General features: G+C 47.9%; 1 protein-coding gene across 1 annotated transcript in view; it reads right to left on the minus strand.

The window, feature by feature from the left end:
• The window catches only part of LOC138827156 (zinc finger protein 585A-like), a 76,543-nt gene extending 65,765 nt beyond the window's left edge, over positions 1 to 10,778 (minus strand). The window contains 2 exon segments of the mRNA XM_070022637.1: positions 10,202 to 10,222; positions 10,703 to 10,778. Of these exon segments, the coding sequence (XP_069878738.1) occupies positions 10,202 to 10,222; positions 10,703 to 10,778 (97 nt within the window).
• Positions 10,779 to 12,793: the final 2,015 nt, after the last annotated feature.

The following is a 12,793-nucleotide window of genomic DNA, read 5'->3' on the forward strand; positions in this document are numbered from 1 at the left end:
TATCAGTAAAAATGATATAGACACCAGTTTGACAAGTTGTTCACTGTCCTAAACATTCATATGCAGAGCCTTGGCCATCTTACTAGATATATAATATGTAATAAAGACACGACATGAAATACTGGTCATAGGAGTAACAGAATCCCAACCAGCAACCCTCAACCAAGGAACTGGAAGATTGAAGTCTTATATGTTATTTAAACAGTATTAATCAAAATAACAAGCTGAGAATACCCGAAAATGTAGACTGTAAAACTTAAATAATTTAAGTAATTCTTGGTTCACTTATTACACAGGAAAAGCTACTATCCACAATTCTGTTTTTTTTTTTATTTTTGTTTTTTGGTTTTTTTTTTTGGTCAGTCCCGGGGCCTGAACTCTGGGCCTGGGCACTGTCCCTCAGCTCTTCAGAACAAGGCTAGTGCTCTACCACTTGAGCAACAGTGCTACTTCCAGATTTTTCTGCTTATATGGTGCTAAGGAGTCGAACCCAAGGCCTCATGAATGCAAGGCAAGCACTCTACCACTAAGTCACCTTCCCAGCCCATTCTGTTTTGGTGTGTTTTTTTTTTTTGTAATACAATAAAGTAGACTGGAAACTTTTTTTTTTTTGTCAGTCGTGGGGCTTGAACTCTGGGCCTGGGCGCTGTCCCTCAGCTCTTCAGCTCAAGGTGAGCGCTCTACCACTTGGGCCACAGCGCCACTTCCGGTTTTCTGGTGGTTTATTGGAAATAGGAGTCTCACGGTCTTTCCTGCCCAGGCTGGCTTTGAACCGAGATCCTCAGATCTCAGCCTCCTGAGTAGCTAGGATTATAGGCGTGATCCACCAGCACCCGGCTGGAAACTCTTAATATAAGATAAACTTCATGTGTGTGCAGGTGCATGCTCATGCACACACTAGTGTTTGTACTCAGGTCATGGGCACTATCCCAGCACTGGCAAAAAAAAAAAAAAAGATAACTTTTCTTAAAAGGAATTGGCTTTATCCAATGATTTAATGAACTTCAGAGAGAAGACTGAGGTTACTCAAATTCTGCTACTGTGCTGCAATATAGAAATCCTACTTGTCTCCATTTATAGGCTCCATGATGCAACATGAGCTCTTGCTTGAGCTGTCAGGCCTGACATCTCCCAATCTATATAAACACCTCTGTGTGTATATAAAATATATATGAAACATACCTGCATATGTGCGTGTGTGTATGTATATACACACACTATATGCGTACACACACACACACACACAGAGGTATGTTTCAGTTCCATGTTTTTGCTCGTGTGTGGGAGATAAGGCTTTCTATTGCCTTTGAACCTCGATCCTCAGATCTCAGCCTCCTGAATAGCTAGGACTGTAGGCATGAGCCACTGTCATATGACACATACATGTCATCTTGGTTCTGTACATCTGGGTCTACTTCCATCATGTGGAACTTAAACCCAGTTCTTCCAGGAGCTAGAGTTACCCGGCAGCAAATCCCAGGAAACTCCATGGATTTGGGTCAGGCCTAGGGTCTCACACAAGATGCCAGGATCATACACTGGCTGCTGGAAATGGAGATTGTCTTGGGTGATAGTTAGCAGTCTGCCATTTTTTCTTTGGTGCCAGTACCAGAACTTGAACTCAAGATCTGATCACAGTCCCTTAGCTCTTTTACTCAAGACTAAGAATGACTACCACTTGAGCTACAGCTCCATTTCAGGCATTTTAGTGGTTAAGTGGAGATAAGAGTCTCACACTTTCTTCAAACCACCATCCTCAGATCTCAGCCTCCTGAGTAGCTAAGATTACAAGCTTGAGCTACCAGCACCTGGCTCAAATAGTATTAAGGGTCATACTATTTTCAATTTTGAGCTGTGTGGCTCTAGTCAAGTGGCCTAATATCTCTAGTCCCATTTCCTGACATGTGAAGTGAGGATTTTAAAAAAGCATAGTAATAATAATACTCTATGGGGGGGCTGGGAAGGTGGCTCAGTGGTAGAGCGCTTGCCTTGCATGCCTGAGGCCCTGGGTTCGGTTCCTCAGCACCACATAAGCAAAAAGAAAAAAGCCAGAAGTGGCGCTGTGGCTCAAGTGGTAGAGCGCTAGCCTTGAGCTGAAGAGCTGAGGGACAGCGCCCAGGCCCAGAGTTCAGGCCCCATGACCGGACCCCCCCCCCAAAAAAAATAATACTCTATGGGGGTGGCTATGCACATCTGATGGGGTAAAAATAAGATAAATGAAACATTCATCTCAATACAGCAGTTATTAGTAATCAATATTTATTATTTGTCACTGCTATTATTTGGGCTGGCCTTGATCTGAGACGCCTTCTAAGGTGCAGGGTAGATGAGAAAGGTCCCGCTGCAGCCACCCACCCTTTGAAGTCACCAGAGGCCCTGGGGTAATAAATGTCCCAACCCTATTGGTTATGACTTGCTGCCAGATTTGACTTGAACCACTGCTGCTCTGGCTGTGTGTTTGAGGAAAGGGGCTAAATGCAGCTGGGGCCAATGGGGAGATTGCAGCCCATTCTAGACTCTGGTCTTTGAAGGCTTCCCCAGTCATTATGGAGAAAGAGAGAAAGAGAGCAGAGAGGGAGAAATAGAGAGAGAGGAGGCTGCTCCACAAAGCTGTTTAGTCTACTAATCACGGTGCTGACAAGAGTCTGTGCTGGCTCAGGGCTGCCAACTAGGCTGGAGGGACCCACCCTGCAGCCACTGAGGGGGCTCACTTTCTTTTCCTGGGATGCTGGTGTTGTGGGTCTTTTTCACAGGCTACCAGAAGAAGATGAAGTAGGAAAAAGATCACATTGGAAGATTTTAGGAATGTCATGGAAAGGCTCAGATTCCAGGGAGTGGACATCCATCTCTGCTTCTTCTGGTCAGAAGAGGTCCTTGATGGCCTCAGTTTCCTAGTTTTTTCAAGAGAAGCAAAGGCTAGCACTTCTTTTCCAGGGCTCAGGAATGCAAGGGCACTGTAGGGGGAATCTGACCTTCAGCACCAGCCAAGGACACATGGTTAAAAAACTCAAGTTTGTCTCCTGGCTCTCTAGAGGTTCCCAGATACCCAGCTCATTCTATTTCACTCAACTCTGGAAAAGAACTACTTCTTTCCTTCCCCTCCCTCTCTCTTTCCTTCTCTGGCATCCTTCCTCTCATTCTTTGCACTTGAACTTAGGGCCTGTCCCTGAGCTTTTTCTCTCAAGGCTAGCTCTCTACCATTTTCAGACACAGTTCCATTTTTGGCTTTCTGGCTAGGATTACAGGTCTGAGCCACTAATGCCACCTTTGTTCCTGTCCTCACTCATTCCTTCCTTCTCCTCTCTCCTGCTATCCCTCTTTCTTTTTTCTTTCTCTTTCTTTCATTTTGTGCTGGTCCTACAGCCTGAACTCAGGGCCTGGGCATTGTTCCTTAGCTTTTTAGTTCAAGGCTGGAATTCTACCACTTGAGCCACAGCTCCACTTCCAGATTTTGGTAGCTAATTGGAGATAGGAGTCTCACAGTCTTTCCTGCCCAAGCTGGCTTTGAACCACAATCCTCAGATCTTAGTCTCCTGACTAGCTAGGATTACAGGTGAACCACCAACACCTGGCCAATTAATTGTTCTTTTCAAGGATTTTAATAGCAGACAGAGTAGTTAGTGCTATACTGAAACACAAGCCAGGCACTGTGAAAAGGACATATATGTCTCAACTGGCTAGGATCAAACATTATTAAAACAAATTCACACTGGGGAAACTTAAAGCTCACTTTAACATATTTACCTTGAAGATTCAAGAAATCTATGCCTGATGCCAATGGTTCAAATCTATAATCCTAGCTACAGAGGAAGCTGAGATCTGAAGACTGTGGTTCAAAGCCAGCCTGCACAGAAAGGTCTGTGATACTCTTATCACAAATGAAGAAATAAAGAGCAAGAAGTGGAGCTGTGGCGCAAGTGGTATAGTGTGCCAACCTTGAGAATAAAAGCCAGGCTCAGCTCCCAGACTCAAAGTTCAAGCCTTAGCTGTGGTATATGTGCACATACATGGACTCACATAAACACACACACACACACACACACACACACACACACACACACACACACACAAATGCCTCTAGCCTGTTTGTCTCTTGGGTCACATACGTTGCTCCAAAGAAAGGTACTGGGACAATGGCAGATACTTGTTTAAGGCATTGATTCACCAGAAATTTTCCTCCCCTGTCATATGGAAATGAGGATACCTGACTTGTATGATTGTTGGAAGCATTAGATGAGCTAACAACAAGGGGTGTATGTGTGAGTATGTGTGTGTGCCAGTCCTAGAGCTATCCCTGAGCTTTTTTGCTCAAGGCTGGCACTCTACCACTTGTGCCACTGGCCCACTTCCAGCATTTTTTGATGTTTAATTGGAGATAAAAGTGTCATGGACTTCCCTACCCAGGGCTGGCACTGAACCACAATCATCAGATTGTTAGCCTCCTGAGTAGCTAGGATTATAGATGTGAGCCAGCTTCTGGCTATAATAATGTTTTAATGAAGGGGAGCTGGTGAGATTCTTCAGTACCTATTCCATACTGACCTCCTCTGAGATCCCTAAAGTACAATCACAGCAGGGCTCTGCCTTCAAGGAGCCAGGATGAGTCAAAACCAGCCAAGTAATACTGTGACGACAAACATCCTGACCTTAATTCTACTCACAATATGAGTTCAAGGTGAGTCAGTAGGAGCTTCTGTTCTTCCTGTAGAGGACAAAGGTCACCAAGCAGTCTCTGCTCTGACACACTTCCAAGATCACTGGCAAAGAGAAATGAACTCAGACTTCATACTGACACATAGATTCTACAGCTAATATGTGGTAATCACATGATTGTGCCTAACCTTGAAAAGAACAGAAAATATAAGTCTACCATGTCCCAAGAAACAACAGCTGTGTGTCCCATGGTCTGGGAAAGCAGGTATGTGTATCAACTACTTATAAGTGTTGTGGGCTCTCAGATGAGAAGTTGCTTTGTCATTTTTAAAAATTTTTGAGCTGGTGGTAGAGAGTACAACTTGAACTGAGGGCCTAGGCACTGTCCCTTAGCTATGCTTTACCACTTGAGCCACAGCTCTACTTCTGGCATTTTTGATGGTTAATTGGACCTAACAGTCTCACAGACCTACCTGCTCAGACAATCTTTGAACCATACTCTTCAGCTCTTAGCCTCCCGAGTAGCTAGGAATACAGGAATGAGCCAGTAGGGCCCAGCTGTCACCTTATCATTTTTAAAAAGTCTCTTGTCTACATATCTAGGAGCTCCTTTGACTATGTATATTTCATATAAATATAAAGAGGCACCTAGGCACCTTATCGTGTATGCAGATAAGAATCCCACGACATCTAGTCTTGTGTTCAGTGCAATGTTCAATACTCACATTACTTCAACAGACACATTTGGCATTTGTCCAAAATGAGAAATCCCAGAAAGGAGCTGGTGACTCACAGCTGTAATCCAATCATGAGGTTGAGATGAGAGGATTGCAGTTCAAAGCCAGCCTGTATAGGCAAGTCTGATGCTCTTATCTCAATTAACAAGGAAAAAAATCAAAAACCAGGGGCTGGGAAGGTGGCTCAGTGGTAGAGCGCTTGCCTTTGCATGCCTGAGGCCCTGGGTTCGATTCTTCAGCACCACATAAGCAAAAAGAAAAAAGCCGAAGTGGCGCTGTGGCTCAAGTGGGACAGCGCTAGCCTTGAGCTGAAGAGCTGAGGGACAGCGCCCAGGCCCAGAGTTCAGGCCCCACGACCGGACCCCCCCCCCCCAAAAAAAAATCAAAAACCAAAAACCAGAAGTAGAAATGTGGATCACAAAGTAGAGAATCAACTGTGAGCAAAAAAAGCCAATCAAAAATATGGGCTGGGGTTGGAGATTTAGCTCAGGGGAAGAGCACTTGCCTCAAGTACAAGGCCCTGAGTTCCAATCCTCAAATGTGAAAATATAAACAAAAACAAAAAACAAAAAACAACTACTACATTGAAACCTATTCATGCCTAGAGGCAAACTTTAAAGGAAATCACTTCCCCCTCTTTAAAAAACTATCTGGGCTGGGCCTCAGTGGCTTATGCCTATAATCCTAACTACTCGGGAGGCTGAGATCTGAGGATCACGGTTCAAAGACAGCCAAGGCAGGAAAGTACGGGAGACTCTTATCTCCAATTAACCACTAGAAAACTGGAAGTGACACTGTGGCTCAAGGAGTAGAGCATTTGCCTTGAGCTGAAGAGCATAGGGATAGCTCCCAATCCCAGAGTTCAAGCCCCAGGACCAACAAAACAAAATAAAATATACGATCTGGGTGCTGGTGGCTCACATCTGTAATCCTTGCTACTACTCAGGATGCTGAGATCTGAGGTTCACAGTTCAAAGCCAGCTTGGACAGAATACCATGGGACTCTTATCTTTAATAAATTAGTCAGAAAAAGCCAAAAATGGTGCTGTGGCTCAAGTGGTAGCCTTGAGAAAAAGAATCTCAGGAATACTTCCCAGGCCCTGAGTTCAAGCCCCAGGACCAAAACAAAAAACAAAAAAATAAGAATATGAGGTCCTGAGATCAACACACACCTGCATGCCTGTGTACATGCATGCACATGTGTGCGTGTGTATGTACACACACACATAAACATAAACATAAACACACACACACACACACACACACACACACACACACACACACACACACACACACACCATATTCCCAGCCCAGCCTGAACAACTGAGTCCAAGTCTCTGGGGCTGCCTCCTAGCAGTCTGCATTTGAGTCTAGCTAAGACACATCTGTCATCCTAGCTATTCAAGAGGCTGAGATATGAGAACCAGGGTTCAAACCAGCCTAGGCAGCAAAGTTCATGAGACTCTTATCTCCAATGAACCACCCAAAAAGCTGCAATTGGAGCTGTAGCTCAAGTGGTAGAGCCTTGAGCAAAAAAGCTCAGGAATAGTACCCAGGCCATGATTTCAAGCCCTAGGGCTGTCATGAAAAAGTATAGAAAAAGGGCTGGGAAGGTGGCTCAGTGTTAAAGCGCTTGCCTTGCATGCCTGAGGCCCTGGGTTCGATTCCTCAGCACCACATAAGCAAAAAAAAAAGAAAAAAAATGGGCTGGGAAGGTGGCTCAGTGGTAGAGTGCTCGCCTTGTATGCATGAGGCCCTGGGTTCGATTCCTCAGCACCACATAAGCAGAAAAAGCTGGAAGTGGGTGTTGTGGCTTAAGTGGTAGAACGCTAGCCTTGAGCTGAAGAGCTGAGGGACAGCGCCCAAGCCCAGAGTTCAGGCCCCACGACCAACCAAAAAAAAAAAAAAAAGCAAAAGTATAGAAAGACTTACCAGCTAGTAAGCAAGACAGCACACACTGCATTCACTCCCGCACCACGCTCTGCTGGGCTCAAATAGGTGGGTAAGAAAATGTGTTGGTTTGTGCCAGTGCTAGAACTTGAATTCTGGGTCTGTGTGCTGTCTCTTGACCTTTTCTCTCTAGGCTGGTGCTCTACCACTTGAGCCACAGCTCCACTTTCAAAGAAAAGAAAGTTACGTGAAAGGAAACAAAAAAGAACAGCTTTGGGCACAATTCCAAGGTGGCCAGCAGTCATGTAGCTGGTGATGGGTTTCTCAAAGAAGTTCAAGTGCCAGAACCCTAGTTTCCTTACAGGTTCTTGGGGATCAGTGTCCTACCTGAGTCTAGAACTGCCAGCCTAGCAACATTTTTTTTTTTCCGGTCATGGGGCTTGAACTCTGGGTCTGGGCACTGTCTCTGAGCTCTTCAGCTCAAGGCTAATGCTCTACCACTTGAGCCACAGCTCCAATTCCGGATTTTTCTGTTTATGTGGTGCTGAGGAATCGAACCAAGGGCATCATGAATGCAAGACAAACCCTCTATCACTGAGCCATCTTCCCAGCCCGAACTGCCAGCCTAGAACAGCCAGCCACACCATAGTTCTCTCAAAGTTCCCAAGAGAGTAACTCTGTTTTATTTTTTATGCTGGTCCTAGGGCTGGAACTCAGGGCCTTGATGCTGTCCCTATGGTTTTGTGCTCAAGAAGAGGAGAAGAGAAGAATTTCACAGATTTTCCTACCCAGGCTGGCTTTCAATCCTGAGCTCAGCTCTTAGCCTTCTGAATAGCTAGGATTACAGGCGTGAGCCACTGGTGCCAGCTAAATAATTCTATTCCTTTATTCTAGCACTCTAGTAATCCACAAGCCCATGACTGAAACAGTAACTGGTGCCAGGGCCCACTGAGGGACCCAGGAAACTAGGCTCTCACCCAGAATTCATCACCCTGGAGTGGAAGTGAGCATCCTGAGGGGCTCCTGAACCTCTCCTGCTGACAGTTCCACTCCTCCAGGATAAAGCCAGACCTGCTAGTCAGCCCTAGCTGAGGAGAGCTTAACCCTGCCTGCAGACCCTAGGCTAGGGTTCGCAGACTTGGCTACCAACTCCAATGCTCCAGTTCTTACTTGAAGTCAGGAAAGAGGAGAAGTCTCAAAGAGGGATCTAGGCCAGGTATGGGAGGCTCACCTCATTTTCCCCATTCCATTGCACATGCTACAGAAGCTCCCTCCATTCTCCATTACATCGTATTGGTTGGAGAAGCCAAAGTCTCAAGTCTTTCTCTTTCTGACTCTGACACATGTGTAAGATGCAGAAGGTCAGGCATATGCAAAATACAGAAGACACACAACTTGCCCACACAACTCAAACACTGTTAGGGGCAATTAGCTGCTTCAGGACACACTGTCAACTGCCAAGTTCACCTCAAGATACTAACTAGAGCATTTGCTAACCTCCAATTGATTAGTACTATGACAAAGAGTCCTCAGTGCTCAAGATACCAAAAGAGCCATGGATCAGCCTGACAGTGAGGAAAAAGGAAAACCATCCATCTCAAAGAGTCAGCCTTTTCCCTTCAGGCCAGCTAACAATCAGTCAAGACTGATCCTGATACACAAATTACCCACTTCCTACAGTATTTTCACAATTAAAAAAAATGTGAGAAAAAAAAAGAAAAAAAAAAATTACCCACTTCCTATAGTACCAGGAAAATCATATAGATAAATCTGAAATGTCTTACTCTACGAAGCAATTCAAGCATGCATAGACTTACCAGGAGATGAGAGAGTTGGAGTGATGTAACTGAGTAAGAAAATGCTAGTCAAAACCAGATACCAAGCCGGCTCCCGCCTGTAATCCTAGCTACTCAGAAGGCTGAGATCTGAGGATCATGGTTCAAAGCCAGCCTGGGCAGGAAAGACCGTGAGACTCCTATCTCCAGAAAACCAGAAGTGGCACTGTAGCTCAAGTGGTAGAGTGCTCGCTCGCTTTGAGCTGAAGAGCTGGGGGACAGCACCCAGGCCCAGAGTTCAAGCCCCAGGACTGACAAAAAAAAAAAAAAAAAAAAAAAAAACCAACCAGACACCAGTGGATCGCACAACTAATCCTAGCTACTCAGGAGACTAAGATCTGAGAATCCTGGTTGTAAGCCAGCCCAGGCAGGAAAGTCTGTAAGACTCTTTTTTTTTTGGGGGGGGAGGTGGGTAGGGGGGGTTCTGTTGTGGGACTTGAACTCTGGGCCTGGGCGCTGTCCCTCAGCTCTTCAGCTCAAAGCTAGCCCTCTACCACTATGAGCCACAGCGCCACTTCCGGCTTTTTTCTTTTTGCTTATGTGGTGCTGAGGAATCGAACCCAGGGCCTCATGCATGCAAGGCAAGTGCTCTACCACTGAGCCACCTTCCCAGCCCCTCTGTAAGACTCTTATCTCCAATGAACCACCAAAAAGACAGAAGTGGAGCTATGGATCAGGTGGTAGAGCACTTGCCATGAGTGAAAAAAAAATAAAGAACAGCACCCAGGCCCTGAGTTCAAGACCCAGGATCTGAACACACACACACACACACACACACACACACACACACACGCTAATTTAGTCCAGATGCATATCCACATCAGGAGGTGCAGGAGTAAGTTTCAAAGAGGCAGAAATAAACCTGATCACAGTTTGGGCTGTAAAAAATAGCCCCATCAGTTCAGAGGAGAAAAGGAAGGCATGTGGCATTCTCCCCTCTGGAAACTGCACTCTGGGAATTGTGGGATCCCTCTACCAAGACATCTCTATACTCCTGCAGAGTCAAACGTGCCAAGTTCCTCAAGAACCAGAAACTCACCTTTCACCCCATCCAAAGGAAACTCCAAGAAGGTCTTTTGCACTCACTCCCCAAGGAATCCACAGGACCTGAAAAAGAAATAAGGTGGGGAAAGCGGAATAGGGAAAGGGGACGGGGGAGGCAAATGGTAAGGTGGGAAAGGGGCTGACCAGAGCAGAAGCACCAGGATCAGCAGGTGGGGGTGAGGGAGGGGAGCAGAGAGGATGAGATGATGCCTTCCTGCATCACACCCTGGGATACAGGCATATACAGACAGGGTACTCCCCAGAAAGAGAACGCTGGCCGAGATCAGGAGACCGGAGAGGGCAACCGAAAGGAGGACTGGAAGTAAGAGTCCCAGACTGGGGCACCTAGGGCCCTGGGTTCTAATTCTGAATCTCCTCTGGACAAATCCCAGTCCTTGGAGCCTCAATTTACCCCATGGGGCGGGGGGGGGGGGGGGAGGGAGGACGGGGAAAAGCACAGACTTTTCCCGACAAAAGTAAGCGGGAAAAGGAGCCACACGCCAGCGTTTGGGGGAGAAGGGGAGCAGCAATTCCTGGCCCCACCGCACCGATCGGCTGAGACCAGCACCCCAGGGATGCCGTCGGGCTGCGGAAAGACCAGGGCTACTAAGTCCCACATGTACCGCCTGCAGAAGCCCCTTGTCTCCCGCCTCTTCTCCGCGGGCCGCGAGCCCTGCACCGCACCTGGGCCTCGGCCACGTGGCGGCAGCGACCACAACCCGCTAAACACGAGCAACCACGGCGCCCTCAGCGCTCCAACTCCGCAGCACTCCCGCCACTGGCTGGCCCGCGACCCGGACCATACCACTAGGTCACCGCTGCAGGGTAAGTCGCCCGTGTGGGGCACTATGGAGCCACCAGACCCACGATTCCCTAGTCTACACTTGCTAGTAAATGCCTGTAGCTGTCCGGGCCACGACTTCTTGTGCAGTCTTGCAGTCTATCCGGGTGCGACCTGGGGCGGAGAGGGTCCCACATCGACATCTGATACCCCCCCTCCGGAGCTGCCATGGTGCGTCCCGCTCCTCGGTGGCTCCCCACCCCCACCCCCAGGGCGGTGAGGAAGAGGCCGAGTTGGCTTGTTGGGAGCTAATTGGTGCACGCGGGAGGCTGATGATCGTGGTGCATTTGGGCGCGGTTTCAGTGCGCTCCAGGATCCAATCCCGGCCTCCCCTGCTGCTGCTGTGGTCGGGGGAGTAGAGCCATTGCCCAGCCCCCTGCCTGGGACTCCCCACTGGTCTTGGCCTGGGCCTGAGGACACCAAGACCTGCTTTGTCTCCGGGATCTCAGTGTCTTATTCAGGCCCTCAGCCGCTCCCACTACCTTTCCTGGGGCAGTCTGTAGCTCCAACCTGATCTGAGCTTTCTCCTGCCCTAGAGTTCCCTCCAGGATAGCTGGCCACTCCCAATCTCTGCCCAGATCTCCCTGTGCGTGCAGAGTACCCCCTCTACCTCTAGCCCCAGAGTTAGAAGCTGGATAGGGGTAAACACCAAGTTGCTCTCTCTCCCAAGAACAAGATGACCCCACTAATAAATCTCTTTACAACAATCCTCTCCTTTATGTGTCTGCCTCCCCCATGATGTCCTAGGATGGCCCCGATGGATTCTTTCGAAGTCCTTGGCCCTGAAATGGGATTCACGCTGTGATCTCTGTGTATTTCTGCCCATCGGCCCTGGGGTTTCTTCCTGAATAAGACACCAGATGTTTGGTATGTACATGCCCATACATAAACAAGAATGTAGTCAGTGCCACTGCCATGCCTACCAAAGTGGTGGACAGGTGACCCAAGCCTGTCTGTAGGCCCCTTACTCATGCAGGTCCAGTACCACGTATATCCTCTGGACACTCAACACATGCTAAGCCCTGCCCCAAACCTCCAATTTGGGGCTTGGCTCCATTCAGCACTATTTGGTAACCGATCAGCCAGCACCCACGTGTGCCAGAACCTGTGCCAGGCTCCAGGAGTGGAGGGAGTTGAAACCATTGGGGGCTGAAACATTAAACAAATATGCAGTCACCCAAGATGAGGAAATGTGTGCATCACTGTGATGAGGGATCTGAAGAAAGACTGTCTGCACCACAGAGAATCTGGCCCCTTGCTCCAATCATCCCTTAACTGCTTCCTCCCCAATGCCCTCCTCTCTGCCACACTCCACACGTTCCCTCTTGATTCTCTGCTTCTCCAGCTCAACCACGGATCCTGGTAACTTATCTCCCCCAGCCCTACACCTGTATGCTGATGACTCTTGCCTTCCAGCCTCCCATTTTTTCTAGCTCCAGGCTGAGCAGTAAGGGGTCTGTTCTTCTGACCAACCACAGCTTGAGTCTTAACATCTGTAACAAAACTTTGAAGGCTTCGGTCATCTTGCCTCCAGTCCATATTCCTGTCTGGGGATGACACACAAGAGTTCATCAAGGGCTTGGAAGGTGGCTCAGTGGTAGAGCGCTTGCCTTGCATGCATGAGGCCCTGGGTTCAATTCCTCAGCACCACATAAGCAGAGAAAAAAAAAGCTGGCTGTGGCTCAAGTGGTAGAGCGCTAGCCTTGAGCTGAAGAGCTGAGGGACAGCGCCCGGGCCCAGAGTTCAGGCCTCACAACCGGACTCCCCCCCCCCCAAAAAAAAGAGAGTTCATC

The sequence above is a fragment of the Dipodomys merriami genome, unplaced genomic scaffold (genome assembly GCF_024711535.1).
Source record: "Dipodomys merriami isolate MVZ:Mamm:240054 unplaced genomic scaffold, mDipMer1.0.p SCAF_151, whole genome shotgun sequence".
Classification (NCBI taxonomy): Eukaryota; Metazoa; Chordata; class Mammalia; order Rodentia; family Heteromyidae; genus Dipodomys; species Dipodomys merriami.